This window comes from Sus scrofa, chromosome 17 (genome assembly GCF_054392235.1).
Source record: "Sus scrofa isolate SSC_HxYL_T2T_F1_AM1 chromosome 17, Sscrofa_HxYL_maternal_Yorkshire_Landrace_v2.0, whole genome shotgun sequence".
Taxonomy (NCBI): Eukaryota; Metazoa; Chordata; class Mammalia; order Artiodactyla; family Suidae; genus Sus; species Sus scrofa.
This window is the reverse complement of record NC_139399.1, coordinates 54,756,524-54,784,521: the sequence shown is the minus strand read 5'-3', so window position 1 is coordinate 54,784,521 and position 27,998 is coordinate 54,756,524. Positions and strand designations below refer to the sequence as shown.

The 27,998-nt window shown below is 55.7% G+C and overlaps 1 protein-coding gene across 5 annotated transcripts; it reads left to right on the top strand.

Annotated features, from left to right (window-relative positions):
• The first annotated feature begins 12 nt into the window (after window positions 1-12).
• ADA (adenosine deaminase) lies at window positions 13-27,873 on the top strand. 5 transcript variants are annotated; one of them, XR_014832417.1, is made up of 13 exons: window positions 13-167; window positions 11,235-11,296; window positions 17,371-17,493; window positions 21,110-21,253; window positions 21,963-22,078; window positions 23,537-23,664; window positions 24,389-24,460; window positions 24,549-24,650; window positions 24,900-24,964; window positions 25,562-25,812; window positions 26,280-26,409; window positions 27,023-27,125; window positions 27,566-27,873. XR_014832417.1 is itself a non-coding variant. In XM_085004028.1 (12 exons), the coding sequence occupies exons 1-12, from the start codon at window positions 135-137 to the stop codon at window positions 27,577-27,579; spliced, it is 1,092 nt and encodes a 363-aa protein (XP_084860154.1). In that variant the 5' UTR covers window positions 13-134; the 3' UTR covers window positions 27,580-27,873. The 5 variants fall into 5 exon arrangements, 1 of the variants encoding a protein (XP_084860154.1); XR_014832418.1 differs by having other exon boundaries at window positions 26,840-27,125; XR_014832419.1 differs by lacking the exon at window positions 25,562-25,812 and having other exon boundaries at window positions 24,180-24,460.
• The last annotated feature ends 125 nt before the right edge of the window (window positions 27,874-27,998 follow it).

The window sequence follows — 27,998 nt, the reverse complement described above, 5'->3', positions numbered from 1 at the left end:
GCCAGGCCCCGTAAAGGGGAGCGTGGCGGGCCGCGGTCACTGCGGGCTCCGGGGGAAGCGGACCGGCTGACTGACCCAGCGGGGACCACCGATCTTCGGCGGAGGGAGCAGTGCCGGGGCGCACGCTTGGCACCATGACCCAGACTCCTGCTTTCGACAAACCCAAAGTGAGCGCGGGCGGGGGCTCGGGGTCCGGGGTCTGCTCCTTGTCTGGCTGGAGGGCTTAGCGGCATCCACGCCCTGGGAGCAAAAGGAGGGCCCCTGCAGGGGCTTTCTTCCCTCAGCTCAGGTCCTTGCCCTCCTCCAGGCTGTCTAATGAGAAGCAATGAGACAGGAAGAGTCCTGAATCTGGAGGCGTCCCTGGCGGGCCTCCCAAGTTCTGCTTCTGCCTCTGACTTGGCCCATCTGGGTCTCAGTTGCACTGTCTGTCAAGTGGGCATGCTAGCATCACCTGTGCTGAGCAGCCTAGGCAGGTGGCTTGACCTCTCTGAACCTTGGCTATAAAATGGGGCCGGATGTCTACACCCACAGGCACCTAGTGTGGTGGACAACACATACCGAGCGCTGGGTGAATGGAAACAGCTGTGCACGCCCAGCACTATGATGGTTTTGTGAGCACCAAGGAGCCCAGGTTTGTAGATGTGCCTGTGAGGCAGGTCATGCTGGAGAGGGGAAGAGGGGAGCAGTGCACCCCTCTCTCCACGTTAGAGGGGCTCGATGGGCCTTAGGCCCTGGGCCCTGGTAGGGTTCACTCGGGGCCAAGCCACAGCTGCTAGCCCCAGGGGATAAATCCCTTGTCCCTCCTCCCACCAGCTGTGGAGTCTTGGGAATGGTGGGGTCAGGGAGGGTCTGGGCCCACTTGGCGGGCTTCAGAGCACTGCCATTCAGTCCAGGGAAGGGAGGGGCTCAGGAGTCTGTCCAGCAGGGTTTGAGACTGCAGGTGGGGGGAGGTTGGGGGTGGTCAGGGGAAGGAGTGAGCTGCAGTCAGCCTCCAGTTACCTCTCTGAGAAATAGGTGTGAGTAATGATGGCAGATTATCGCAGAGGCGCTGATGAGCATCATAAGGTGGGGGGGAGGGGGGACTCTGAGGAAGTAGAGCCTGGCCCCCTCCCTGGGCCTGGTCACCGGAGGGCGGATGCTCGATACTCCCTGCCAGATGTCACAGGTACTAGGGCTGCAACACTGCCACCCCCACCCCACCCCATGCCTCTTGGGTGCTCAGCGCCCCTTTATTAGTGTGTCTTTCTTTGCAGGAAAACGCTTTTGGATCCCCTCTACCCTTGGGCTGGGGAACCACCATATCCTGATATGGATCCTAAGGCAGTAGATCCTGATATGGATCTAAAGCCCCTTGACTGGATAGATAGAAGTTATGGAGAGAGATCACAGCCAACCCTTCTGTAGAACCTGCCATGTGCAATTCGATCCTTGCAACACTTTTATAACATCCCTGTGAGAGACAGACTGTCAGGCTCATTTTTTGGCCTCTCTCAAGCCTGGCTGATCAAGCTGACGGGTCATTTTTCCTCTCTGGGCCTCAGTTTTCACATCTGGGAAATGGGCCCCACCTGCTGTGGGGGTGTCCAGAGTTTAAAAGGCAATGCTGGGACGGTAATGTCATCTACGATGTATGTGAGATGCGATACATTTTAGAATATTTTGAGGAGGGAATGTGCCTGAACTGGCCCGTGTAGCCAGGAGTGTGAGTCTGAGCCATGAGACCAGAGCCAGCTTCCTGCCTTCCCGTGCGTGGAGTGGATAGTAAGAGACGCACTCGTATTAATAGCTAGAGCTTATCGAGTTGAGTCATTGCTCGGTGCCAGGCACCATTCTGAACTCATTAACCGTCATTAATTCATCTAGGACTCTATGTCTGAGGTTACAGGCATTATCCCATTTTATAGATAAAGAGAGGCAGAGAGGTTAATTAGTCCCTCAGCCACATAGCTAGTGGCCAAGCTGGTGTTTGAGCCCAGGGAGGCTGGCTTCAAAAAAAAAAATCGCACGCCTGGAGTTCCTGCTGTGGCACATGGGTTAATAATCCAGCTTGCCTCTGTGGAGGTGTCAGTTTAATCCCCAGCCCAGCACAGTGGGTTAAGGATCCGGTGTTGCTGCAGCTGTGGCCTAGGTCGCAAGTTTGATCCTTGGCCCAGGAACTTCCATATGCCACAGGGGTGGCTGAAAAAGAAAAAAAGAAAAAAAAATCCCTTGCCCTGGCCAGCTTTCCTGAACTGCCTCTGCAGAAGCCTTTGGGAATGGAGGTGCCAGTGCCCAGGGTCAGGGCATCTCTGGGACAGGAGCCTCTACTGGGCTCTTCGGCTTCTCTTATCTCCCACCAGGCGAGGCCTGGGGCCTGGCTAATTTGGAGAAGGCAGAGCAGGGCAATGCTTTCCAGACTTTCATGAGTATTCAACATCAGCTGACTTTTGTTAAGGTTCACCTGTCTGCCTGGCATCTGAATCAGGAGGTCTGGGGTGGGGCCTGAGAGTCTGTGCTTCTACCAAGCTCCCAGGTGATGCTAAAGCTGCTGGGCCACGGACCTCACTTTGAGTAGCAAAAGCCTAGGTGGCTGCCTACCTGCTCTAATTGTTATTTCCTGAACACCTGCTGGGCACTGGAGGCGGTCCAAAGCGGGGGTGAAGCGGTGACCCTTATCAGTCTGTGGCCACACGAGACAAGGCGGGAACATCCCATGGGCCTCAGGGGGTCAGTGTCACGGAGGACGATGCCGATCACATGCCTGTCATTGTAATAACAGTAACAATGCTGCCATTGGAGTGTGTGTGGGTACCAGGCACCTTCGGTGATGTAGCGCTCAGAATCTTCTCGACAGCTCAACAGGGCAGATGTGTCCATCCCATTTACAGATGAGAAACCCGAGGCCTGAGAAGTAAAACAGCTTGCCCCAGGCTACACAAAACCTGACAGCCTTGAAGCTGCAGGCTGGAGAGTGAGCTGGCCCAGGCGGGAGCAGCTGTGCCCCATCCTGCTGCAGAGGAGACCTGCGACAAAATCTCCAACCCATCTTTCTCACCTTTGAATGCAAAGTCCATTCATTTCAAGGACTGTTCTTAACTGCTTTGCATATGTTAACTCCTTTAATACTCACAAGGGTCTTTTAAGCTAGATCTTAGGATCTTCATGTACATATCAGGCAACTGAGGCTCATCGAAGGGAAGGAATTTGCCAAAAATCACACAGCCAGGAAGCAGCAGAGTTAGACCTGAACTCAGACCTACCTAAGACCGAAGCAGAAACTGTGAACTGCTTTCCTGATTTACGCCCTCGACCTCACTTGGGTGGGGGAGGAGTTAGAATCAGGGGGGCCTTGGGCTTCAGATAGACTGAGGTCTGATCCCTGCCTCGCCACGTAGCAGCTTAGATGGGTAATTTCCTGAGTCCCAGCTTCCTTCCGTGTAAAATGGGCTGATAAAGCCAAGGTCACGGGGTTCTTGAGGGAAATTGATGCTGGTGGGGGCTTGTGAAGCACCTGGCGGGCTCGCCGCAGACCCTTGGGTGTGCGCCGCTTCCCCTGGGGACTGAGGAGGGGGCTGGCTGCCGTGGGCTCTCCCCCTGCACACCCCCCCTCCCCCCGCCACCCCCGTTTCCGGCCACAAAACCCACTGTGTTAGCATTGCTTTGGGCTTTTCCGTTACCAGAGCCACCTGTTAAAAAGGCCCTGTCTGGGAAGAAACCGACTGCCTTACTTGTTACAACTCACATGGCAGCTGGGAGGGAGGGGAATCGTGAGACTGGGTTTCATTGAAGCTTTTTATTTGCCAGAGGCAGAAGCAGGGACCAGAGAGGGGAAGCACAGTGTCTGTGGTCACACATAGAGGCAGGGCAGGCCAGCCAGCCTCCCGATTCTGCATCGGACCTCAGGGTGGGCTTGGCTTGGATGGGAAGGGGCCCTGTGAGCTGGGAGAAGCTTGTCCACCTGCCCTGTTATCCTAGGGGGTGCCCCCTGGGCCTGGGAAGGGGAGGACTGCAGCTTGGATTTGGACATGGGAGAAGAGGAGGCCAAGGGCGGCCAAGGTGAACTTCAAGCCTATATTTACCAAGTGTTGGGATCAGGCTTGCCCTTACCTCTTAGACCAGATCAGCGAGGTGGGGAAAAGAGACAAACTCTGGGGTTCTCACATGAGTTACTTCTCTGTGCCTCAGTTTCTCCATCTGCAAAACAGGAATCATATTTGTATCCATTCCACATCAAATAGCAAGTGCAGGGAGTTCCCTGGTGGTCTAGGGGTTAGGATTTGGCACTTTTACTGCTGGGTCCAGAGTGAGTCCCTGGTCTGGGAACTAGATCCCAGGTTAAGCCACTGCATTTTGGCCTTGGCCAAAAAACAAACAACCCCACCCCCACCCCCAGCAACCGCAGGCCTGGCAGCCCATGCTGGCTGCTATTGATCATGCTTGGCGTGGTTATTAATCATGTTGCGATTTACCCGCACTGACTCAGCACCGACAGGCAGAATGAAGGGAGTGTGTTTTGGTGGTTGCGACTCCTACTTTAGAGTCAAATAACTTCCTGGTGCGGCGCTCATTAGACTGTGCTCTAGGGCAAGGTCCTTAGTCTCTCTTAGCCTCAGTCTTCTCATCTATAAAATGGGGATAACTGCTGAGTTCCTAGGCTGTTGCCCCACAGGGTGTTCCCTGGCTGAAGACACGCTTTGCCTTCCCTGAAACCTCTGGGGAAGCTCCTAGAGGCGGCAGAGAGCTCACTTGGGCCCTGAGTCAGCAGGAGCCACTGAGGGACTGCTAGGTCCCTTCTGTCCTATACCTTGGAGCTATAGGAGCTCAGATTGGGGCTGAGCTTGGGGGACGTCCTGGAGGAGGTGTGGCTCACACAATGTCAGCCCTGGCGCTTCTCTGTCTCCTGGCTTCCCTCCAAAAGTCAGCTGAGGCGCCATGGTGGCCCTGGTTCTGCCCAGCTCAATGCCAAGAGCAGGGATAAGAAAGGAAGAGGGCACCCATGGCTAGTCAAGCAACCCTGGCTACTCTGCCCTGTCCGGGTTCTCTGCCAGGCCCAAGGGGGTAGGTCAGCCCTTCCTGGCTACAGAGAGAGGACTCGGCACTGCTGATACAGGACGGGGAGAGGAGGAAGTGATCACTTGGTCATTCAACACACACTGAGCACGTCCTGCTGTGTAGGGCACTGTCCTAGGCCCTAAGGGTGCAGCACAAAGTCTCTGCTTGCAGGGAACTAATAGTCAGGGGCACAGGCAGGGTAAGTGAATTGGAAAAGTCAGTGGGATAAAAACAAAACAGATGTGTTTGAGGGCCCTGGGGAGTAGTCTGACGTGGGTACCCCTCGAAGGTAGCCGGCCCCGCCAGTTGTGAGCTAGAGTGCCTGGTGCTGGAGTCTAAGACTGACACCTTGGGTGACCTTGAGCTAGTGCAAATGCATCCCCAGGCCCAGGCACCTCCTGATAGCAAGGACTCAGTGTGTTTCCCCATGTCCTCACAGGGCCGGGTGCCTAGGGCTTAGTCAATATTTTTTGGTAACTGGGGCTGCTTCCTGTTCAGACCTGGAGGATTTCCTGCTGTTCTGTCTGATGCTCCCTGTGAGTCAGCGGGGAGAGGGGCTGCGATTCCCCTCCGGAGCGGTATGAGGTTGGGTGCAGGTCTGATGCAAGTGCCACGGAGGTGGTGTGGCCCATGGGCAGGACTTGGGCTTAGAGGCTGGGGGGACTTGTGCTCGAACCCAGTTCTGCCCCTATTGATCTGTGTGATCCTGGGCAGGTCCCTGCATTTCTGAGTTCAGCTTGGCAGCGGGTCCATTTCCCACCTGCCACATGGGGCTAGTGTGTCTCTTGTGCAGGAGTGAAGAATAAAAGAGATGAAGGGTCTGCTGCCGGAGGCCGCTACTGTGATTTCTGGATTCGTTACCTCTGAGGCTGGGCTTGTAGAGAGAGTAGAACCGGAGGTCAAGACTCCAATCTGGGTGCGAATCCTAACTCCATCGCTGCCTCTGTGTCCTCACATGTCAGATGGGAGTGAAGTCCCTACCTCCCTGATGGTGAGGTTGGAATTAGATGATGCATGTAAACGGTCCAGCTCATAGGAGATACCCAATACGCTGGAGGTCTCTGCTGTTCCTCTTCCCTGAATGGGACCAACAGAACAGGGTCCCTACCCCTCTCTGAGCTTGCACTCCATTGTCATCTGGGCTAGGCTGGCAGATTTCTCCAAGGGTAGTCTCAGTTTCCCAGAAAGTTCAGTGAAAGGCTTGTCTGAGCTTGGACCATCTGTGGAGGTGGCTTCTGCCTCTGTCTCACCCCTGAAGCACGTCTGGGCAGCTTCCTTGGAGGCCCCGAGGAGGGCTGGGACCTGTAGGGCGCCGCAGGCTGCGGGGCGCTGCTCCCTGCACCCACCCTGCCCCCACCCCTCTGCACTCCCGCCTCCTTCCAAGGCCTCCCTTGGGCGCACAGCTGCACAGTCAACTCACGTTCCCTGAGCACGTGCTGTGTCTGGTGCTGCAGCAAGTGTTCCCACTGGCAGCTGTCCCATCTGGACCACTGCACTGGCTGTCTGCTCTCTTGACTTCCTTTCAGCCTGCCCTCCACACAGCAGCCAGAGAATGCTTGAAAAGGTGGCTTCTTGGAGTTCCCATCGTGGTGCAGTGGAAACGAATCCGACTAGGAACCATGAGGTGGCAGGTTCGAATCCTGGCCTTGCTCAGTGGGTTAAGGAGCTGGCGTTGCCATGAGCTGTGGTGTAGGTCACAGGCGCAGCTCAGATCTGGTGTTGCTGTGGCTGTGGGGTAGGCCGGTGGCTACAGCTCCGATTCGACCCCTAGCCTGGGAACCTCCATATGCCGCAGGTGCAGCCCTAAAAAAAAAAAAAAAAAAAAAAAAAAAAAAGGTGGCTCCCATGTTTAAAACCCTTCAGTGGCTTGCCCTCTGCTGTGACCTGTGGGATCTTGCCACCCTCCACCCACTCCACCCCTGCCCCGACCTTCTCTGTGGCCTCCTCTCTTGGCACCGGATTCAGACACTCAGTGCATGCGGTTCTCAGCCTGGACCTCCTTGCTCGCTTTCCTTGTTCCTCCCCCCGGCTGACTCCTCTGTTTTCTCCTTCTCAGAGGGACCCCTCCTACCTTCTGAGAAATGCTTTGTTGCCTCTTTGAGCTTCTGGCGGCTCCGGCATCCCTTGGCTTGTGGCTGCATCGCTCCTGTCGGCCTTGTGGGCCCAGTGCTGCTTCCTCTTGTGTGTCTCTCTCCAAAGTACCTCCCTTATGAGGAGAAGGGGGATTGGGTGTAGGGCCCACCCAGATAATCCAGGAAAAGCGCCTCCTCTTAAGGCTTTTAATCCCATCTTTGGTCCTGAGGGGAAGTGCAAGTTCTGGGGATTAGGAGGTAGACGTCTTTGGGGTGGGGGCAGTGGGGAGGCTTCCATTCAGCCCTCTGCACAGACCCCAGGGGCCTGAGCAGGGCATGGGGCGACTCTTTCCTCTTGAAGTCTGATCACTTCTGGCCTCTGCCCACCACCTGCTCCTGGTTTCCCATCTGTCTTTGTGGCTCTTCTCCGGGCTCACCTGCCTGGTAAGCCACTGGGCCCTGGTGCGCATCCGGGCTTTTTCCCACCAGCCTTTCTTGATGTTGTCATCCCCCCCCCCGCCCCCCCGGGTGGTCTCATTCAAGACCACAGCCTCAGTCACCTGTATTCCTGTTACATCTCCCGCCTGGGTCTCTCTGAGAGCTCCAGATCCGCACAGCCACGGGCTGTGTCCACGTGCATTTGGAGTCCCAGAGGAGTTCCAGCCACACATGACTCGGATCACACCGACCATGCTCCCTCCCCGCGTTCCCCCCGCCCCCCGCCACCACCCGCTGAGCACTTGATCCTCTTCCTGCACTGTCTGTTCCAGAGCACAGGAGTCACGACCCCCCGCCGCCCCAGGCCCAACCTGAAGCATCATCCTTGACACCCTCTCCTGTCCACCTGCTTTGCCATCTTGGCCTCACCACGCTGGTCCAAGGCACCATCATTGCTCATAAACTTGACCACAGCGGCTTCTGGCTGGTCTTTGCTACACATTGTCCTCTTCCACTTCAAACCTTGACATGGCTTCTCTGTTGTTCTTGGGTTAAAACCCAGTCTTCCTTGGGTCCCCTCAGCTTCTCCAGTCCCACAATCACTCTCTGAACCCTTATTTCAGTCCCTCTCACATTTTCTCATTGCATGGCCTTTGCACATGCTATTCCCTCTGCCTGGATGCTTTTCCAGCCTTCATGCTCACCCCCTGCCTTTGCCTACTCACTTCCTCCTTCAGGTCTTAGCTCAGGCTCTGCTTTCTTTGGGAAGCCATTGTTGGCCCTTTAGCTGGGTGAGTTCTTTTGTCGTTGCATCTTTGGCAGGTCTGTGTATGTGCCGCCCAGGAGTTGTCCTGGCTTGGAAATGTATATTTCCCAAAGTGACAATTAACTAACGTCCCTCACCCTTGCTGGACTGCAAGCCTCACGGAGCAGGACTGTCACTGTCACTTGAGTTTCCCTTTCCATCCTTAGTGCATCCAGCAGGGACTCAATTCAGTGAAATAAGGTTCTTTTTTTTTTTTTTTTTTTTTTTGTCTTTTTGCCATTTTCTTGGGCCGTTCCCGCGGCATATGGAGGTTCTCAGGCTAGAGGGGGTCGAATCGGAGCTGTAGCCACCTGCCTACACCAGAGTTACAGCAATGCAGGATCCAAGCTGCGTCTGCGACATACACCACAGCTCATGGCAATGCCGGATCCTTAACCCACTGAGCAAGGCCAGGGATGGAACCCGCAACCTCATAGTTCCTAGTTGGATTCGTTAACCACTGAGACATGACAGGAACTCCTGAAATAAGGTTCTTAGTCAACACTTATTAAGCGTTTGCCACATGCTACCGGTGGTCTAAGCACACCAGGTGCCCTCACATGGTGAAGCCCCTGGGAGGAAGGCCTGGCATCCTCCCCACTGGACAGATGAGGACACTGAGGCACTGAAGGCCAAGTAACTTCTCCAGGTCACCCAGGGAGTGAGTGGGGAGCTGGGATCACAGCTCTAACCACCCTGCTACCCGGCCTCTCTGGCTGGGTCCTCGCCACAGCCCCGTGAAGGTTAAAAATGGCAAAATGGGGAGAGCCCATCATAGTGCAGTGGAAACAAATCCAACTAGTATCCATGAGGATGTGGGTTCGATCCCTGGCCTTGCTCAGTGGGTTAAGGATCTGGCGTTGCTTTGGCTGTGGTGTAGACCAGCAGCAACAGTTCCAATTAGACCCCTAGTCTGGGAACCTCTGTATGCCACAGGTGCTGCCCTAAAGAGACAAAAATGATAAAAGGGAGGCTTAGAGAGGTGAGATCACCTGCCTAAGGTCGCACTCCTGGTTGACAGTTCCCCAGGCTGGAAGTTTCAGTGTTCCCAAAGCAGGGCACTTTTTGGGAGCCTAATAAACATTTGGCTGAGAGGGCATTGAACTCGTTTTGTCAGGGAATCCAGCAAATCGTTTCCATGACAGAGGCGGTTCTTTGCCGGCTGAATGACTTCGGGAGAGAGCTGGGTATGTGGATGCCCTGCTGATAGAGGGGCCTCCCTTGGGCCCCGGGCCGGGTTCCCCCACAGGAGCTGCTCCCAGGATGCCCTTGGGCCAGCAGCTCCCTGGCCACCCCCTCCCCAGCCAGGGCAGCCACTTTCTTGTCCAAGGACCCCAAATTCCAGAGAAGGCCCCATGCTGCTACAGATGTCTATTTAGAGTTTTCTGGATCTCTCTCTGGCCAGGGAAAATTTTCTTCCACAACCTGGAACCGGGAGACGGCAGTTGCTTTCCTGCTGTCCTTTGAGCACCTGCTGCGTGTCTCCTTGCAGCCCGTGGAAGGGCCCCTGGCTGAGAGGCGAGGGCTGTTTCCCGTGGGCCATATGTGCCCCCCTACACTGTCGTTTTAAAAAAATCTTTAAAACTTTTTCTTGGACCGAGAAGCGGTCTTTGCGGTTGTTTTTCAGTTGAAGAAACAGTCTTGGGAATCACATGGCCAGAGAAGAGGCAGAGCTGGAAGGCAGGCATGATGAGCCCTCCCCAAAGCCCTGTCCGTAAACTTCTGGCTTTGTGCATGGAGTGTTGGTTGAGCAGGAGAGGAGCCCCAGACGGCCAAGTAACAAGTGCCTTTCCTAGAGCCCTGCAAAGATCTCGCTGCCGAATATTGATTCCTGATAAGCTGTATTTTATTTTATTTCATTTTGTTTATTTTTTTTTTCTTTTTATGGCTGCACCTGCAGCATATGGACATTCCCAGGCTAGGGGTCAATTCAGGGCTGCAGTTGCCGGCCGACACCACAACCACAGCAATGCCGGATCCGAGCTGCATCTGCAACCTACACTGCAGCTTGCAGCTTGCACCGGATCCTTACCCACTGAGTGAAGGCCAGGGATGGAACCTGAATCCTCACAGACACCACGTCGGGTTCTTAACTCACTGAGCCACAACGGGAACTCCAGCTATGCTTTATCTTAAATTACACTTGCTTTTGAAAACAGAGCCTGATTTTTGAAATATATTGTAGATATTCACTAATCCAGAAAGTCTGTGGTCAACCCTTTCTGTTAGAGTTGGATCTTGTTCAGTGAGCTGCGGGAGAGCTGGATCTGCCTGCCTGGAAGTTGAGGCTGAGGCTGCATTGCTCCTCTGCGACCGTGTTTCACGCCAGCTTCAGAATTTCACTCGGGTTAGAATTCTGGTTCTGCCACTTGCTAGCTGTGGTTAAGGGCAAAAGCATTGTGATGGGTTCCTGTTTCACTAGCTGTGTGACCTTAGACAAGTTATTTCACCTCTCTGGGAGTTCCCGTCATGGCTCAGTGGAAACGAATCCCCTCTAGGAACCACGAGGTTGTGGGTTCAATCCCTGGCTTCGTTCAGTGGGTTAAGGACCCAGCATTGCCGTGAGCTGTGGTGTAGGTCACAGAAGTGGCTTGGATCCTGTGTTGCTTTGGCTGTAGTGTAGGCTGGCAGCTACGGCTCCGATTCAACCCTGGGTGCATCCCTAAAAAGAAAAGAAAAAAAAAAATCTCTAAACTTCAGTGTTCTCAACCTTGAAAGAGATAGTGATAACAGTAAAACCCACGCCATAGATGAGGATTAAACAGGACGGGGCACCTAAAGAATTAGTGGAATATGTGTCCTGGGGTCCAGTTAACACTAACCCTCTGAAAGATCCTTCAAGCATTCATGGGGGATTGTTTTTTTCTTTTTCCTCTGCACCCTTGCAGGTAGAATTGCACGTCCATCTGGATGGAGCCATCAAGCCCGAAACCATCTTATATTATGGCAGGTAAGTCCGCAGATAAGAGGCCTTCCTCCCCAGGATCTGGTCCTCTCTTTGACCCAGGGCCTTCTGGAGAATTCCAGGGTTGCTCACTTCTTCAAGGATCCCTGTGGCATCAAGCCAGCCCCTGGGCTAGAAAAAAGAGGTCTGTGGGGCATGGAGGCCTCAGCTCTGAGCTGGAGACCCACAGCCCAAGTCTTGTGCCTCTGAGTCTTGTCTTTCTGCTGCCAGGAAAGCCAGGAGGAGCTTACTCCACCTTACACACACATACACCACGCGCGCGCGCGCGCAGGCGCGAGCTAGTTCCCAGGGCTGAACTAGTTACCGTTTTTTGACTCAGCTGAGAGCTTGTGGCAGGTGAGTGACCCTCATAGGACACTGGTTCCATCTGAGCATCTCTTGGTGCTGGGCTGGCCTGAGCCCTCTCCTGAGTCAGGAAATTTAATCCCTCCACCCTTGGAGGAGGGCATTGCCATCCCATGTGTCACTGAGGAGACCGCAGTCTCAGAGGACCGATGACAGTCGCCCCAGACCACACAAGAAGTAAAGAATAGAATCAAGAGTTGACCTGGGGCCCTCTGACCCGCCAAGTGGCTCCTAATCACCATGGTAACGTGCTGGGAGGTTCCTAATCACCATGGAAACCTGCTGGGAGTCTTGGAGAAGCGGTGCCCCCTCTCTGGGACCAGATCTGTGCATCTTCCAGATGAGAACACACCTCCTGCCTCAGCCCTCGTGGATGCTGGTGGGCCGAAAGGGCCCCCAGCACCCCCCAGTGAGGCAGGTCTGGCCTCCATCCCTACCCCTCAAGGCTCTCAGCAGCCCCTCTCTGGAATCCGGCACTTAAAGGCAAGGACTTAGGAGACCAGTGGCTCTGAACTCAACTCCGATCACGCCCTTTCCTTGCTGTGGCCTCGGCCTCTGTAGATTGAGGGTAAGAACAGGCCCTTCCTCCAGGGCTGACCCGGGAGGCAGGGGCCCTCCCGCCACCCACCCCTCCCTTGGCGGACCTGTTCTCAAGGGTTGGCTCTGGGCTCGTTTTGTTTGGAGCTGGATGGACCTGACTCTCCTCACTGCCCTGAGCAGTTCAGCTCTGGACCGAAGTTTGAACCCTCTGCTCTCTAAGCTAGGGTTCCCTGCTGTTTTCCGGACAGACTCCCACTCTTGGAAGGGAATTGGTGATTCTTGGGAATTTGGCCCAACTCTGAAAATGATCTCTTCCAACTCCCTGAGAGAGTTCTGGCAAGAATGCGTTTCTCCATCTCGTTCGTGCTTCCAGAGATCTTTTCCTGTCCCAGGAAGCTGTTGTCGATTGCCTTTGTATTTAAGTATCTTGTGGAAGTCTATTAGCATTTACTGCACAGCCAGCTCTAAGTGCGGCCCTCAAAGTGATGTAGTGAATTTGCATGGCAACTCGTAGGTGTCTTATTGTCCCCATCTAACTAATGAGGAAACTGAGCCGGGATGGGGCAAGTAACTTGTCTGGTAAACACAGCAGTGACCCTGGGTCCATGTCCCTGACCATTGCCCCTGCCAGCTGAAGGTTTAGGCAAAGTACTTGCATGGAACACACTTCGCTCAGGGTGATTGTGCTACGTGCTCCATAAATATCACTGAATGGTGATATTAGTATTATTAATTGTAATGTATGGCCCTAAGTGGGGTGAAGCCCTTTGGCTTATCTCTGCCTGTCCTTTGCCCGTGTTGAGTGCCAGCCATCGCCACAGGGCACTCAATGAGGCCATGAGGGTGGATTAACTGGGCACCGAGATGGGATCTAATCGCGGGCACTCATTAAAGGGTTATAGGGCAGTGCTCCCTGGTGTGCAGAGCAGGAAGGTGAGCGGGTCCAGGGCGGGTGGAGGGAGGAGCAACCCTCGTGGGGTGGCTGGTCGGATTTTCTGTTTTCCCCTGTCCCCTTGGCATCTTGGGAACCATCTAGGCATCCCTCTGGGCCCTAGAGAAGGGGGTGCGAGTTTGATCCAGCTGGAGTTTGATCTTGAGGTCTGCAGGCAGGGGGACGGGGGAGTCCATCAGGCAGGAATATAAATGAAACACACTGGAGGACCCCCAGCCATGGGGCGGGCTGGGGCGGAGAGGGGAGGGAGGGGAGCAGCTGGCCTCTGGCCCCTCCCCGACCCCTGGCCAAATCCAGCGCCTCTTTTCTGCCCCTGTGCCTTGGGTATTCTCGTCTGTTTGCCATATTCCACCTTCTCTGGGGGCTTTAACCTCTTTCTCAATCCCCTTCCCACCCCTGCCAGCTCTTCTCCGAGCACATCCTGGATCTGGCCACTGTCTCCTTCCTGTCACTGTCCTGGTTTGAGCCACTGGACTATTGTGATGGCCTCCTGGCCAGTGTCCAAGTGTCCATCCTGGCTTCCTTCATCCATTGTCCCCACAGTACTGTAGTCAGAACAACCATCCTAAAACATAGTGTGATCAGCTCACTTCCTTGCTTAAAGCCTCCTGCCTCCCCACCTTGCTCAGCGTCCAAACCCAAGGCCGCACTGGCCTTGAAAGTCCTATAAAGCCTGTGTCACCTCTCTGACCTCTTCCACGTCTCCTTGCTTAGTCCATGCCAGATGCTCTTCAAACACGCCAGACCTAGTAAACAGAGAGGTAGGGTGACTTGCCTAAGGTCGCACAGCCTTCAAATAAGAGCTGGGATTCAAACTGAGGCCAGTGGGCCTTGGAGACTGCCATCTTTCCCTGGACGCACAGGTAGTCCCATTTGTTCCTCTCTGTACTGTGAAAAGAAAGTATGATATGGAGATCCTGTTGTGGCTCAGTGGTAACGAACCCGACTAGTATCCATGAGGATGCGGGTTCAATCCCTGGCCTCGCTCAGTGGGTTAAGGATCTGGCGTTGCCGTGAGCTCTGGTGTAGGTCATAGACGAGTCTCAGATCTAGTGTTGCTGTGTCTGTGATGTAGGCCAGAAGCTGCAGCTCCGATGTGACCCCTAGCCTGGGAACTTCCATATGCTGCAGGTGCAGCCCTTAAAAAAAAAAAAAAAAAAAGGTATGATCTGAGTTGTATTGACAGGGATGTGGATGTCCTCAGAAGGGACAGCTCCTGCCCACAGGAGGAGGATGGACTCTGAACTCCAGAGTCTGTGCTCATCCTCTCGCTGGGCTCTCAGTGCACCTCCTACCACCTGTCAGAGGACTGGGCAGCACCGGGGCATGGCCACGGCGACTAGAGGCGCAGGGCCATCTGAGATCTGAGCTTGGCCCTGCATGGAGCCTCGGCTGCCGTGAGCGGCTGTGGGTGGCAGGGGGACCCTAGGGGCCCAGGAACAACTCCTTCCTGCCTTAACCTTGGGTCCCAGACAGGAGCTTTACAGCTCAGTCTGAGCGGCTTCCGGAGGCCCAGTCCTTGGGAGATGCTGGATCGTCCCCTGGTGGGACTCTGCTTTGGCAGCCCTGTCTTCTGCTCTGGTTTCCCTCAGTCTGTTCCCCACACCACAGCCAGGAGGAGCTCTTTAAAAAGTATGCCTTTACATGTTGCTCCCCCTGCTTAGAATCCTCCAGTGGCTTCCTGGGGCTTCCAGAACAAAGTCCCAGCTCCCGTGAAGCCCCCGTCTGACCCTGCCTGCCCCCTGGCTCATGTACCACTGACCCTGCTCTGGACTCCAGGTGCCCTGCCCTGGAATTCCCTCACGGCTTCTACCTGGGGCCCTCAGCACAGCTCTGGCCCTGCCTGGCACTCTGTCCTGCTCTCTCCGGGGAAAAGGACCGTTTCACCCTTCTGCTTAAATGTCACCTCCTCTGAAAGGCCTTCCCTTCTATCTGTGGGGTAAGAAGATCTCTCTGGATGGCTGTCGAGGAGAGGGGCTGGAGAAGAGATGAATGGGAGAAATACTCAGGAAGGAATAGTTAGGACTTGGGACTGGTGCTTAGGGGGTCAGGGAGATGGAGCCTTGGGGAGACCCTTGTCTCTGGATCGGGTAGCTGGGTGGGTTGGAGGAGCCAGACTAGGAAATGTGGAGCCTGAAAGGGGCTTGGGGGCGAGGAAAGGTGGCGTGAGGGGCCAGCCTTCCCGAGGGCGGCCAGACCCATGGGTCTGTCTTGGCCACGGCTACCCTTCCAGCGCCCAGCACATCATGGGCCCTCAAATGGTGTGTGCAGAGGGAGAAGATGGAAAGCTCTGGATCTCCCGATTGCTCCAGAGGGCCCATGGGGGGTGTGTGTGTGTGTGTGTGTGTGTGTGTGTGTGTGTGTGTTTGGGAAAATGGGGGCAGGAGCCTTAGCTTCACCTCCTTGGCCTTCCACCTGCCAGCTCCCAGAAAGATACTCAAAGTACAGCATCTAACAACTGGCACAGGCTTTGCAGAGGCCACGGTGGCCGCAGATGGCCTCGTGAGGGTGACCTCAAGGCCAGGACCACACCAGCAGCATCTTTTTCCCTGTGGGTATCTTATGGGGACGGGGACCTGATTGACAGACTGGGCACCAGGGTGACTTCCTGGTGACACCCACTGGGTACTCACAGGGCCTGGGGTCACCTAAAAGGGGACGGGGGCATATGTAGGGAGTTTGGGGAACAGGTCTTTGTTTATGCAGGGAACCATTTTAATATTTTAGTAACAAGCTCTTCAAGGACTTCAACACAGTTCAAATTTCCATTCCTTTGGCAACGTTCTCCCTTCTATCTTCTGTTGATGCTTTCTGGGTAACTGGATTCCTGAACCTCTGGGTTCAGAACCTTGGTTCCAACACTAAGAACAGCTAATTTTCTTAGTCATTGGCTTCTATTTTTGATCTTGTTTTTTGTTCTACTTGCTAGAGGATTTTTCTCGACTTTATTTTCCAGCCCCTTTTTTACATGTTGATGGTTGCTGCCACAGTCTTCTCAATCTCCCGAGAGCTCTTTCTTACCCTCTGAAAGTCCCCTTTTTACAAAGGAGTGTTCTTATGTCAAGGATGTAACAGCATCTCTTCTCCTTGAGGCTACTGATTTTAGAGTTTTTAAGCTTTCTGTGTTCTCTGCATTTTTCTGTTTCCCTAGAGTTTCTTTTATCTCTTGTCCCTCACGGTAGGCGCATTTCTTGATGGTCTGGTGTTCTTTGCCTGTCCCTTTTATCTTAAAAGTGGGAAAAACTGAGGTCCTGGGTGGCCATGAGCTGGGGGAGAGCCAGGAGGAGCAGAGGTGGCCAGAGCAGGGGTGGGGGGAAGCCAGCCCAGCCTTGCACCCTGCTGCTTGGACTCGAAGTCGGCAGGGAGGCCGATGGATGGAGAAAAGGTGGCTCCAGGCCAGGAGTGCTGATCTCAGCCAGGCTTTTTTTTTTTTTTTCTTCTTTTCTTTTTGCCTTTTCTAGGGCCACTCCCACAGCATATGGAGGTTCCCAGGCTAGGGGTCTAATCGGAGCTGTAGCCACCGGCCTACGCCACAGCCACAGCAACGTGGGATCTGAGCTGCGTCTTCGACCTACACCACAGCTCACAGCAACGCCGGATCCTTAACCCACTGAGAAAGGGCAGGGATCGAACACGCCACCTCATGGTTCCTAGTTGGATTCGTTAACCACTGTGCCACAACAGGAACTCCTCAGCCAGCCTTTAAGGAGCAGTTGCTGTGGTCCAGCCTCATGCGGGAGGCTGTGGGCAGGGAGGGGAGAGTGCTTAGATGTGGCTGGCCAGCTCACCCAGTCCTGCCTGTGAGCCTGTGCCCGGCCCTCTCCCAGCACAATGGGCCAGGCCGGCCTCTCTGATGTGCCAGCCGCCAGAGAGTCGGGAAGGGAAGTCCAGCGCCTGCCTCGGCCCCGGGCATTGTGTGCTGCAGTTATTGCCCCCAGTAACCCCTGACCTGGCACAGGACCAACTGGCTCTACCGAGGGCTGGCACCTTCCCTGTCCCCAGGCACTGGGGCGTGTGTGTTCATGAGCACATAAGGACTTTAACCCCGGTTGTCCCCCTTGAGATGTGCTGGCTGGTCAGGGCTCTGGGGACAGGAGGTCCTGGAAGGATTCAGGTCCTGGTTCTAAGTGCCCTGGGCCTCAGTTTTCCCATCTGTCCAATGGGAGGCATTGGTAGGATCCTGGCCGGGGCTGGTCTAACAGTCTCACTGTTTTGTCCCCAGGAAGAGGGGCATTGCCCTCCCTGCCAACACACCGGAGGAGCTGCAGGACGTCATCGGCATGGACAAGCCGCTCAGCCTCCCGGCCTTCCTGGCCAAGTTCGACTACTACATGCCCGCCATCGCGTGAGTGTTCCCACCTCTCAGGGGCCTGGCGGCGGAGGCAATCCCTCTGCCCACCTCAGGCTGCCCGCACCCCTCAGCCCACGGGTGGGAGAAGGCGCTGTGAAACCCTGCTCTGCTTCTCACCATTGGGTGTACTCGTATGAATCCCTCCACCCTGGGGCCTCAGTTTGTCCAAGTGGGTGTGATGGGCTGAAATTCATTCCATGTCTATAGAAAAGTGACAGGATGTGAGGCTTAAGAACACAGGTTCTAATATCAGGTTCTTTCATGAAATAACTGATGCTGAGCAAACTCACCCTCTCTGGGCTTCGGTTCCCTCATCTGGACGATAGGGCTTATGACCCTCCCTACGTCTCAGGGCTGGAGTTTGGAATGGACACAACACTGTCCTCAGCAAGGCCCTCTTACGGTAAGGACACCTGCTACCTTTGACAGCCAGGCACTGCTGGTTTTATGTTACTTTTCATTCCTTCCAGGGTTTTGTTTTGTTTGTTTTTTTCTTTTTTTAATGACCACTCCTGTGGCATATGGAAGTTCCTGGGCTATGGGTTGAATCAGAGCTGCAGCTGCTGGCCTGCACCACAGCCACAGCAGTGCCAGATCCGAGCCACATCGGCGACCTACACCACAGCTCAAGGCAACACGAGATCCTTAACCCACCGAGGGAGGCCAGGGATCCATGCATCCTCATGGACACTATGTCAGGTTCTTAACCCACAGAGGCGCAACAGGAGCTCCCCTTTCATTTGGTAATAGCAGGATACCTTAGACGTAGAAGAATATAATGTGTACACAGCTCATAGAACCATTTTCCTTGTAGTCGTCCACAGTCCTGGGAAGTGGACACACTTGTCATTTGCAGAGAAGGAAGCGAAAGTTCTGGAAAGTGAAGGAACTTGCCCAGGACCGCACAGCTGCCAAGGGGTGAAGCCCTAGATCTTCGGCCTGGTGTCACCTTGAGCTTCCTGGCTCGAGGCAGAGTTTTCTGGCCAAGGCAGGCAGGAATTGAGCCTTGGCAGTCAGCGCTGCCAGAGCTCAGGAGGAGGAAGAGCTGGAGGGGGCTGGGGAATCAGGGAAGGCTGCCTGGAGGAGGAAGTGTGGCTTGGGCCCTGGGTTGGAAAAGCTGTGACCTTGTCCAGAGGAAAGAGCTGGAGGATGGGCCCAGCACAGGTTGGTGGAAGACCAGCGAGGAAAGCGTGTGAGGCAGACAGAGGCTGTTGGCTGGGTAAGTGGCCCGGCAGGTATAGAGCATCCTGGGGAAGGAAGATGTGTGCCAGGGCTGCTGGCTTCTTTCTGGAAGATTTGGGGCTCTGCCTGGCAGGCAGCAGCTATCCACATCCTTGGCCGCTGTCAGTTGACCCTGTAGCACACATGCCACCTCCTGGAATGCCCCACACCAGGACCACGGGCAGGTGAGCGAGGCCTCGTACTCGCCCCGGGGTCTCTTCCGTGCTGCTTCCCAGGCAGCTGCTTTCTCTCCCGCCACGAGACCAAAGAGGACCAGCTCCCCGAAGGCCAAGAAGGCGTTCATTTGCATTTCCCTGGTGATGAGTGATGCCCAGCACCTTTTCACGTGTCTGTTGGCCATTTGCGTGTTTTTTGAGAAATGTCTGTTCAGGTCCTTTGTCCATTTTTACTCATTTTTCTTTTTATGGCTACACACACGGTATGTGGTAGTTCCTAGGCCAGGGATCGAATCTGAGCCTCAGCTGCAGCAATGCCAGATCTTCAACCCACTGTGCCTGGGCTAAGGATTGAACCCCCCACCTCCAGAGTGATCCCAGCCACAATTGGATTCTTCTTCTTCTTTTTTTCCCTTTTTAGGTCTGCACCTGTGGCATATGGAAGTTCCCAGGTCAGGTGTCGAATCGGAGCTGCAGCTGCCGGCCTACGCCATAGCCACAGCAGCTTGGGATCCGAGCCGCGTCTGCAACCTGCACCACAGCTCATGGCAGTGCTGGATCCTTAACCCACAAAGCAAGGCCAGGGATTGAACCCATATCCTCATGGATACTAGTTGGGTTGATAAACTGCTGAGCCACAACAGGAACTCCTGCAGTCAGATTCTTAACCCACTGCACCATAGTGGGAACTCCTCTGTGCCCATTTTTAAATCGGTTTTGTTGTTGTCGTTTTGCTGCTGAGTTGTCGGCGTTCCTTTTGTATTTTGGATGTTAGCCCCTTATCGGAGCTGTGGTCTGTAAACATTTTCTCCCTTCTGTAGGTTGCCTTTCACTCTGGTGCTGTTTCCTTTGCTATGTAGATGCTCTTTAGTTTGGAGCACTCCCCTCCTTCTAGCTTTGCTTTTCTTGCCTGAGTGTGTCCTTCTCTCTTCTTTCTCCTTCCTGGTGGCCTACATCTATCATGTAGCAAATGTTTCAATGGCTGCAGTGTCCCACGGCGGGGTCCTTGTCTTGAGGAGACGACATCCTAGTTGGGGAGGTGAACTAATCAACCATGTCATAGGTAGTGTCGAGGGGTGGTGAGGGCCGTGGAGCAGAGTGAAGGCCAGGTTTTAAACTGAGGGGGTCAGGGAAGGTCAAGGTGGTCCGATGAGCTCTGAATGCAGGGAGGAGGGAGCAGAGGTGATGGGGGAGGAGCCTGCCGGCTGCGGATGCGAACGCAGAGGCAGGCTGATTGGGAAACAGGCTGGACAGAACCAGCTGGACAGAGAGAAGGCCCTGAAGGTCTCATGGAAGGAGCCAGAGGTTGGCAGGGGCTGGATTATGCAGGCCTTGTGGGCGGGGTCACAGAATAAGACTGCTACGAGGTGGGAAGCCACTTAGGTTCAGAGCAGAGGAGTGATATTCTTTGGTTTCCATTTTTAAAAGATGGCGCTAGGGGAGTTCCCGTTGTGGCGCAGTGGTTAATGAATCCGACTAGGAACCATGAGGTTGTGGGTTCAATTCCTGCCCTTGCTCAGTAGGTTAAGGATCCGGTATGGCCGTGAGCTGTGCAGCTCGGATCCTGTGTTGCTGTGGTTTTGGTGTAGGCCGGTGGCTACATCTCTGATTAGACCCCTAGCCTGGGAGTCTCCATATGCCACAGAAGCGGCCCTAGAAATGGCAAAAAGACCAAAAAAAAAAAAAAGGTGCTAGGGGCTGTACAGGGGCGAGCGTGGAGATGGGGAGACTGGTTAGAGGGCGAAGGTGGTTAGAAGCACAGAGGAAGGGCCGAGAACTGGCATAGAGATCAGAAATAAAGCTCAGTGGTAATGAACCTGACTAGTATCCATAAAGATGTGGGTCTGATCCCTGGCCTGCTCAGTGGGTTAAGGATCTGGTGTTGCGGTGAGCTGCGGTGTAGGTCGCAGACACGGCCTGGATCTGGCATTGCCATGACTGTGGTATATGCTGGCAGCTCCATTTTGACCTCTGGCCTGGGAACTTACATATGTCATGAGTGTAGTCCTAAAAACAAACAAAAAAATTAGAGCCAATGGGACTCTCTATGCTTCTAGAATTTTCTTCAGCAGATGCCAAGAGCTCGAGACTGGGTAATAAGACTGGGGGCCAGACATGGGTTTGATCTGCCACAGGTTGTGGACAGCTTTGTTACTCCTGGAGCTCCCAAGAGACTTGGGCAGCATTGTCCCCAACCCCTCTTTCCTTCTCAGGGGCTCCCGAGAGGCCGTCAAAAGGATTGCCTACGAGTTTGTGGAGATGAAAGCCAAGGAGGGCGTGGTGTACGTGGAGGTGCGCTACAGCCCGCACCTGCTGGCCAACTCCAAAGTGGAGCCGATCCCCTGGAACCAGGCTGAGTGAGCAACCACCCGGAGGGCTGTGGCGGGGTGGCCCAACCCGCAACCGAGCGGCGGACTCTCAGGAGGCCCTGACCCAAGAGAGACTTTGATCTTGCTCCCTGTGCTGGTCCACGGCCTCAGAAAGATGGGCTTGGCTGTCCTAAGGGACAGGGTTCCCATCCCTCACCTGGGCTTGCGTGTTCACCTTGGGTGAAAGCGTTTGGCTGCGTGGCCGTCCCTCGTCCTAGATACAGGGCTGGAGTCTAGGAGTGTGAACCTGGTTATCCAGTGACTCCTAGAGGGCCTGTCCTAACCCTGTAACTGAAGTGGGTCTGGCCTATTCCTGCCCTCTCTGCCCGGACCTCAGGGAGGTCTAAGTGGTACCACCCGACTACCTTGCTCCCTTCTAGCCATGACTTTGATGCTTGTGGACATGTGGGAATCTGACACCATAGCAGCGCTCTCCATCTTGGGGCGGGGGATGGGTTTGTGTGCGACAACCCCCCCAACACACTGGGACAGCCTCTCAAGGGCTGACAGCACCCAGGCAGTTCGAAGGAAGTGAGAGGGGGGTGTGCTAGGGCTTGGGGCCGTGTCTGCCAGCCCTTCCGCAGGGGCAGTGGCTTCTGGAAGACCCTCTCCCCTCCCGCCTCTGTCCCAGTCTCAGGGCTGTGCTTTAGGCCTTCCTTTGTCTCAGGTCCACCCCTGCTCTCTTCTCTGCACACAGAGGGGACCTGACCCCCGATGAGGTGGTGGATCTGGTGGGCCAGGGCCTGCAGGAGGGAGAACGGGACTTCGGGGTGAAGGTGCGGTCCATCCTATGCTGCATGCGCCACCAGCCCAGTGAGTATGGCCTTGCCCTCTGGCTGCCCATCTGATGCCAGGCCCAGGGGCCATACCTGGTCTTTTCTGTGCCCCACCCAGTGCTCTCCATCAAGCCCATCAGCCAGATGTCAGAGCTTCCTCTTGCGAAGGCTCAGAACTTCCTGCAACAGGAACTTTTCTCCCCAGGGAGGCTGAGCTGCAGGAGGCTCAAAACCAAGGAAGCCTGGGAGTTCCCATTGTGGCTCAGCGGAAATGAACCTAACTAGTAACCATGAGGATGTGGGTTTGATCCCTGGCCTTGCTCAGTGGGTAACGGCTCTGGTGTTGCCAGGAGCTTCAGTGTAGGTTGCATACATGGCTTGGATCTGGCATTGCTGTGGCTGTGGGGTAGGCCGGCAGCTGCAGCTCCGATTAGACCCCTAGTCTGGGAACTTGCATATGCCACAGGTGTGGCCCAAAAAAAGGAAAAAACAAAAACAAGGGAGCCTGAACAATAGAGACAAGCCTAAGCCAGGTTCCCATCAGCCTGTGGTCCTCCCTTGAGACCCTGTGGGCCAGGCCCCGTCCTGCTGGGGCCGTGAAACCCGGGACTAGGTCTGAGATGCAGAGTTCAAGGGGTCTCCCTGTGACCGATCCCAGTCACACCCCTAGGACTTGTGTTTCTAAGGCAGGGCCCCGCTGTGTGACTCTGCCCTGGTCAGCTCACCTCTCTGGACCTCAGACATGTTACAGTCCCAGGAGGTCACAGTGCTTTCCCCACCCTCTGCTCTAAGGAGCAGTGAGACCACAGCGAGGGCAACGTCAACCTGTAGGGCCTCCCAGTGCCGAGCAGTTTGGGGTATTTTCTCTAATCCTCATAGAGGCCGGGGGGGGGGGTGGACAGGACCACCATCATTTGTCCCTATTTGACAGACGGGGAAAATGAGGCAAGGAAACATGAAAAGCCTTGCTCCTCCATCGGGAAGGCACGAAGCCCCGATGACAACCCAGGGCCATCTGGCTCCAAGGCCTGTGGTGGTTCATTCTTTTTAAAACACTGCATGACTTTACTGGTTAAGAGCAATACATGTAATGACACTAGTGTGAGTTGTTTTAGGCTTGCATGTTAGGCTGTGCGGCTCTCCGTCTCCTCTGCTAAGTGGGGTAGGGCCACCTTGAGGGTGTTATTACACGTATTGCTCACACACTACATGCTCTTAACCAGTAGAGAGAATTGTCGTTTGTCATTTACGGAGCCCAGGCCTTGCCCTAGGTGCCTCATCTAGGGGAGCCTTGGCAAAGCCTCGCCGTGACCCTGTGCTGTGGTGGGTGGTGTGCCCTCTGAGAGGAGAGGAAATGGGCACCAAAGGCCACGTGGTCAGGAGGCAGCAGTCAGGACACCGGGCCCTCCGCCTCGCCCTGGCTCTGGGTGGAAGGCTGGGAGGGTCTGTCTCCTCGGTGCTGCTGCCAGAGGCCCGGTGGGCATCCCCCCCACAGCTTGGTCCCCCGAGGTGGTGGAGCTGTGTAAGAAGTACCGGCAGCAGACCGTGGTGGCCATTGACCTGGCTGGAGATGAGACCATCGAAGGCAGCAGCCTCTTTCCAGGACACGTGCAGGCCTACGAGGTGGGTCTTGCTGGCGGTGGGCCATGCGGTGGGGGGAGGCTGACTCTGGGGCAGCCACACGGGGAGGTCGTCTCTGTCCCCAGTAGGGAGAATCTCAGTGACTGGGGATCACAAGGCTTTCCCACGTGTGTCTGACTGGGTCTAGGGGCTCTAGAAATTGGGGTTCCGGTATGAATTAAAAACCGATTTGATGTGGGGAGCCCTGGGTTGCAGCCTTTCTGCCTAATGATTTGCTGTGTGACCTTGGGCAAGACAGTCTTTTCTCTGGGCCTCTTTCATCCGCTGGGATGACTGGGTTGGAGCAGACATCTCAAAGCCCTATGCTGCACTTCCCGTGGAAGGGGCGAAGCATGGGGTCGAGAGTGGGGTCTCTGGAGCCTGCCTGGCTTCAGGGCTGGGCTCCCCACTTCCTACCTATTTGACCTTGGTCGTGATACCTGGTTTTCCTGGTGTTGTAAGACAGGCATTAGAGCAGTTGTCAAGGTTATGTAATGTCTCCAAACCATCTCCTCCAGTGCCTGACACATGCTGATGGTAATAAATGAGAGCTACCACTCGAATGATCAAAAGACACCCCCACCAGACCTCCCTGTCTTGAAGCAGGCCACGTGGAGTTGACCGAGGACGGGTCGGAGCCTGCGGGAACTCAGCCCTCGAGTACAGTGAAGGCAGGGCCCCCGAGCCACCCCCGGGCTGCCCCCTGACCTGTCTGTTGCCCTGGCAGGAGGCTGTAAAAAGTGGTGTTCACCGCACGGTCCACGCCGGGGAGGTGGGCTCAGCGGAGGTGGTGAAGGAGGTGAGTGGCCTGGGCTGGTGGTGGTGGGCCGGGCCCCACTCCCCACACCCCCACTGCCCGCGCTGGGCTCCACTCCGCTGGTCCGCAGGCCGTGGACACTCTCAAGACGGAGAGGCTGGGGCACGGCTACCACACGCTGGAGGACGAGGCCCTTTACACCAGGCTGCGGCAAGCGAACATGCACTTCGAGGTGAGGGTGGGCGGGGAGCACCCGGAGGGGAGGACCGGGAGGCCGTGGGAAGCGAGGAGGGTCCAGGAGGCGGAGGCACAGGGCCAGCCCTGGTGGGAGTGGGCAGCCGGCCTGGGAGCGGCGGGGGCGGGGAGAAAACCGGGACTGACCGGCCCTGGGATTCAGCGGCCAGGGGGCTGGCGGCTCCAGCCAAGGCCTGGGGGTGGGGTTGGCAGGGTCCGTGTGGCAGCCACCCGCCTGCTCTTCCAGGTCTGCCCTTGGTCCAGCTACCTCACTGGCGCCTGGAAGCCGGGCACGGAGCACGCGGTCATCCGGTGAGGCCTGGTCCCCTGGGGCCCACTGCGTTTTGTACAGGGAGAGCCAAGGGTGGGAAGGGGACGCAGAGGCTAGGCGCTGGCTGTGCCTGGTCTCTTGGGTATGACATCGCTAAAAATGCTTGGGAAGCAGGTGTTACTGTCATTACACAAATGAGGGATCCAGCGCTCAAATGTGTAAGGTGACTGAGGTCCCCCAGCTGTTGAACAGCAGAGCTGGGGGCCCTACAGCTCACCCAGCTACAGCACAATGAGTGCCCTGCTACCCTGAAGGAAGCTTCCACACTCGAGAGCTTCTGCCTGCTGGGATCAGGAAGAGGGGTCTCTTGCTTCCGTGGTCTCAGCTCCTGGCCCCCTGGGCCTTCCCCCAGCCCTGCCTCGAAGCTTTCCCTGGAATCTGCCCCACCCTATCCCACCCTACAGTCTTGGCCCTTCTTCAGGTTGTCCTGGGACTGAGACCTGGAAGAGGGAACAAAGCTGACACAGAAATTCACCAAGAACTTGGGGTGACCATGGTCAGGCTGGCACTGACGGAACGGATGTTCCTTGGGCTCTGATGTTCTGATTACGGGGTGGGGGGCCTGATGTCTGCTTCAGGAATGTGGAGAGTGTGGTACCCACAGGACGTCCAAGTGGAGGTTCCTGGAGGCATGTGGGTTTACAGGAGGACTCAAGTCATCTAAACAGATGTGGTGACTAAGGCGTTGCTGGAGCACGAGGGCCTAGGAGAGAACCCAGAAGGACAGTGGCACTGAAGGGACAGGCAGACGCAAAGCCAAAAGCGTGGTGTCCAAGAAATCTAGGGAAAAGGTCAACAGTATAAGATTCTGCTACCCAAGTCGAGGGAGGTAAGAGATAGCAAAGGTCTGGGTGGATCGGATGGAACGAGACGGTGGTCAGGGATCGTGCTAAGAAGTTCCCATGGTGTGCTTGAAGAGTGAGAGCCCAGTGGGACTGAGGGGGACTGGGGTGGGGTGCAGACAACTCTCCCAGGGTGGAGGCTGCGCAGGGGAAAGACTTGCAAGGTTGGTACCTGGAGGGGGGGTGTTGTTTTGGCCTCCCCAAGTCCCCATCTTTCCTGGCTCTGCCTTTGCCTGGCTCTGGCCTGGTTGGATGGGTTCGAGTCACAAGTTGCTAGTCATGTGGCCCTGGACAAATCACCTGCGCTCTCTCAATGTGTTCCTCCCTCTGTTCAAGACGACCTTCCAGGCCTGTCCAAGGTTGCTGGGAGGCTCAGAGGGGGGTGGACGTCGGCATGCAGTGAGCGTTTACAGAGGAGTCACGGAGGCCCTCCTCCCTCTCTCCCCCTCCCCAGGTTCAAAAACGACCAGGCCAACTACTCGCTCAACACGGACGACCCGCTCATCTTCAAGTCCACCCTGGACACTGATTACCAGATGACCAAACGAGACATGGGCTTTACCGAAGAGGAGTTTAAGAGACTGGTGAGTGGATGCGGGCCTTGACTCTGGGCCCTGGGAGTGGGTGAGGCCTGCCGGAGCTCCTGGAGAATTCAGGGGTGAGTCTGCCTCAACAGGCCAGGCCAGGCCAGACCTGGAATTTGATGCCTTCTACAGAGAGGCATCTTTGGCTGAGACCTTAACCCAGGACCAGGTTTTTGAGCCTTTGCTTGGGCCCAGTGCCCCCGAGAGACACTGAAAGCTGTCCACCGTCTCCCCAGAAGGGTGTGCTCAGCTGTAGTTTGCACACACTTTCAGGCCACTCAGACCCCAGGCTAAGCCTCTCACTTTAGGGCTGGACCCCAAGCCTGTGTCTGCCAGGACTGTTTCTCTGGCTCCATACACCCCAGCCTGCCTCTCAAAGGTTTCTCCAGCCTCCCTCCCATGTCTGTGTATCACGTCATGTCCCTTTAAGGACACAGACCCTCAGAGTCTCTGCTCTGGCGCCTGCTGCCGGGTGAGCCTGGACAAGTCCTCCCTGCTCTGAGCTTTAATGAACTGCCCATGTTTAATGAAGAGGAGGGACTGTCACTAGATCGCCAAGGACTCCCTTCAGTGCTCTCTGGTTTCACGTTGTCTGCCACACTGGCCCTTCCAGAACATCAATGCGGCAAAGTCCAGCTTCCTCCCAGATGATGAGAAGACGGAGCTCCTTGACCTGCTCTATAAAGCCTACGGGATGCCGCCCACGTCCTCTGCAGGTACGCTCCTGTCTGAGCCCTGGGCTGTTGGGATTTCTAGCAAGATGCCCGCACTCCCTCCCTCTCATGGGCAGTGCCAAGGATGTGTGCCAACTCCCTGGCTGGTGGCAGCCTCGCACTAGACCAGCTTCCTTTCTGCATAATGCTATCTTGAGGCTGGTCTGAGGAGACTTCTGAAGCCCACTCCCAAAAGTCTTGGCAACTTAGGGCATCCTCATGGCGCCCAAAGCCAAGGCCAGGGGGCTGGGCCCAGGTTGCGGCTCTGCTCTGCTCCTTCCTTCCCTTGTGGCCTTGACCGAGCACTCCCCTGCTCCCAAACCTGTCTCCCGACCTGGGGAATGGGGATCCTCTCGGGCTCTGATGGCCTGTGACCTTTTTTTGGTAATGTCTTGGGTACTACAAGTTGCCTAATGCTCCTGTTTCTCTGACTTGGCAAGCAGAGCACCGTCCCTGAAGACTTTGTGGCCACCTCTCCGAGTCTTCACAACTCTGGGGTGGAGCGATAAGCTTACCTTTACTCCTTCCCGGGAGACTAGGATTTCCAGAGGTGGCTACTGATGCTGTGACGCCTGAGTGCCTGTCTCTGTACACACGGATACCTCAGCACGGCTGCGTCTCTCCTGTGATTATGGGCCCGGGCTGGGATCAGGGCCTGGGCCTGAGTCTGGCTGAATCAGAATAACCTCCCCTGGTGACTTGTGCTGAAAATCTGGTGCTCAATAAAAAAGCCAATGGCTGGGGTCGTGCAGCAGGGGGGTGTGTGGTTGCGGCCTGGGGCGGGTCAACTTGGCCGCGTGGAGAACGGAAGGCCAGATGCCACGGTGGGGGCTGTGAATGGGAAGGTGGGGGCAGAGATGGCCCATAGCCTGCCCT

Coding starts and splice junctions, on each gene's coding strand:
- ADA (XM_085004028.1), top strand. CDS start 135: ATGACCCAGACTCCTGCTTTCGACAAACCCAAA. Junction 168..11,234: donor CTGCTTTCGACAAACCCAAA/GTGAGCGCGGGC, acceptor GCACCCTTGCAG/GTAGAATTGCACGTCCATCT. Junction 24,965..26,279: donor ACGGAGCACGCGGTCATCCG/GTGAGGCCTGGT, acceptor CCCCCTCCCCAG/GTTCAAAAACGACCAGGCCA.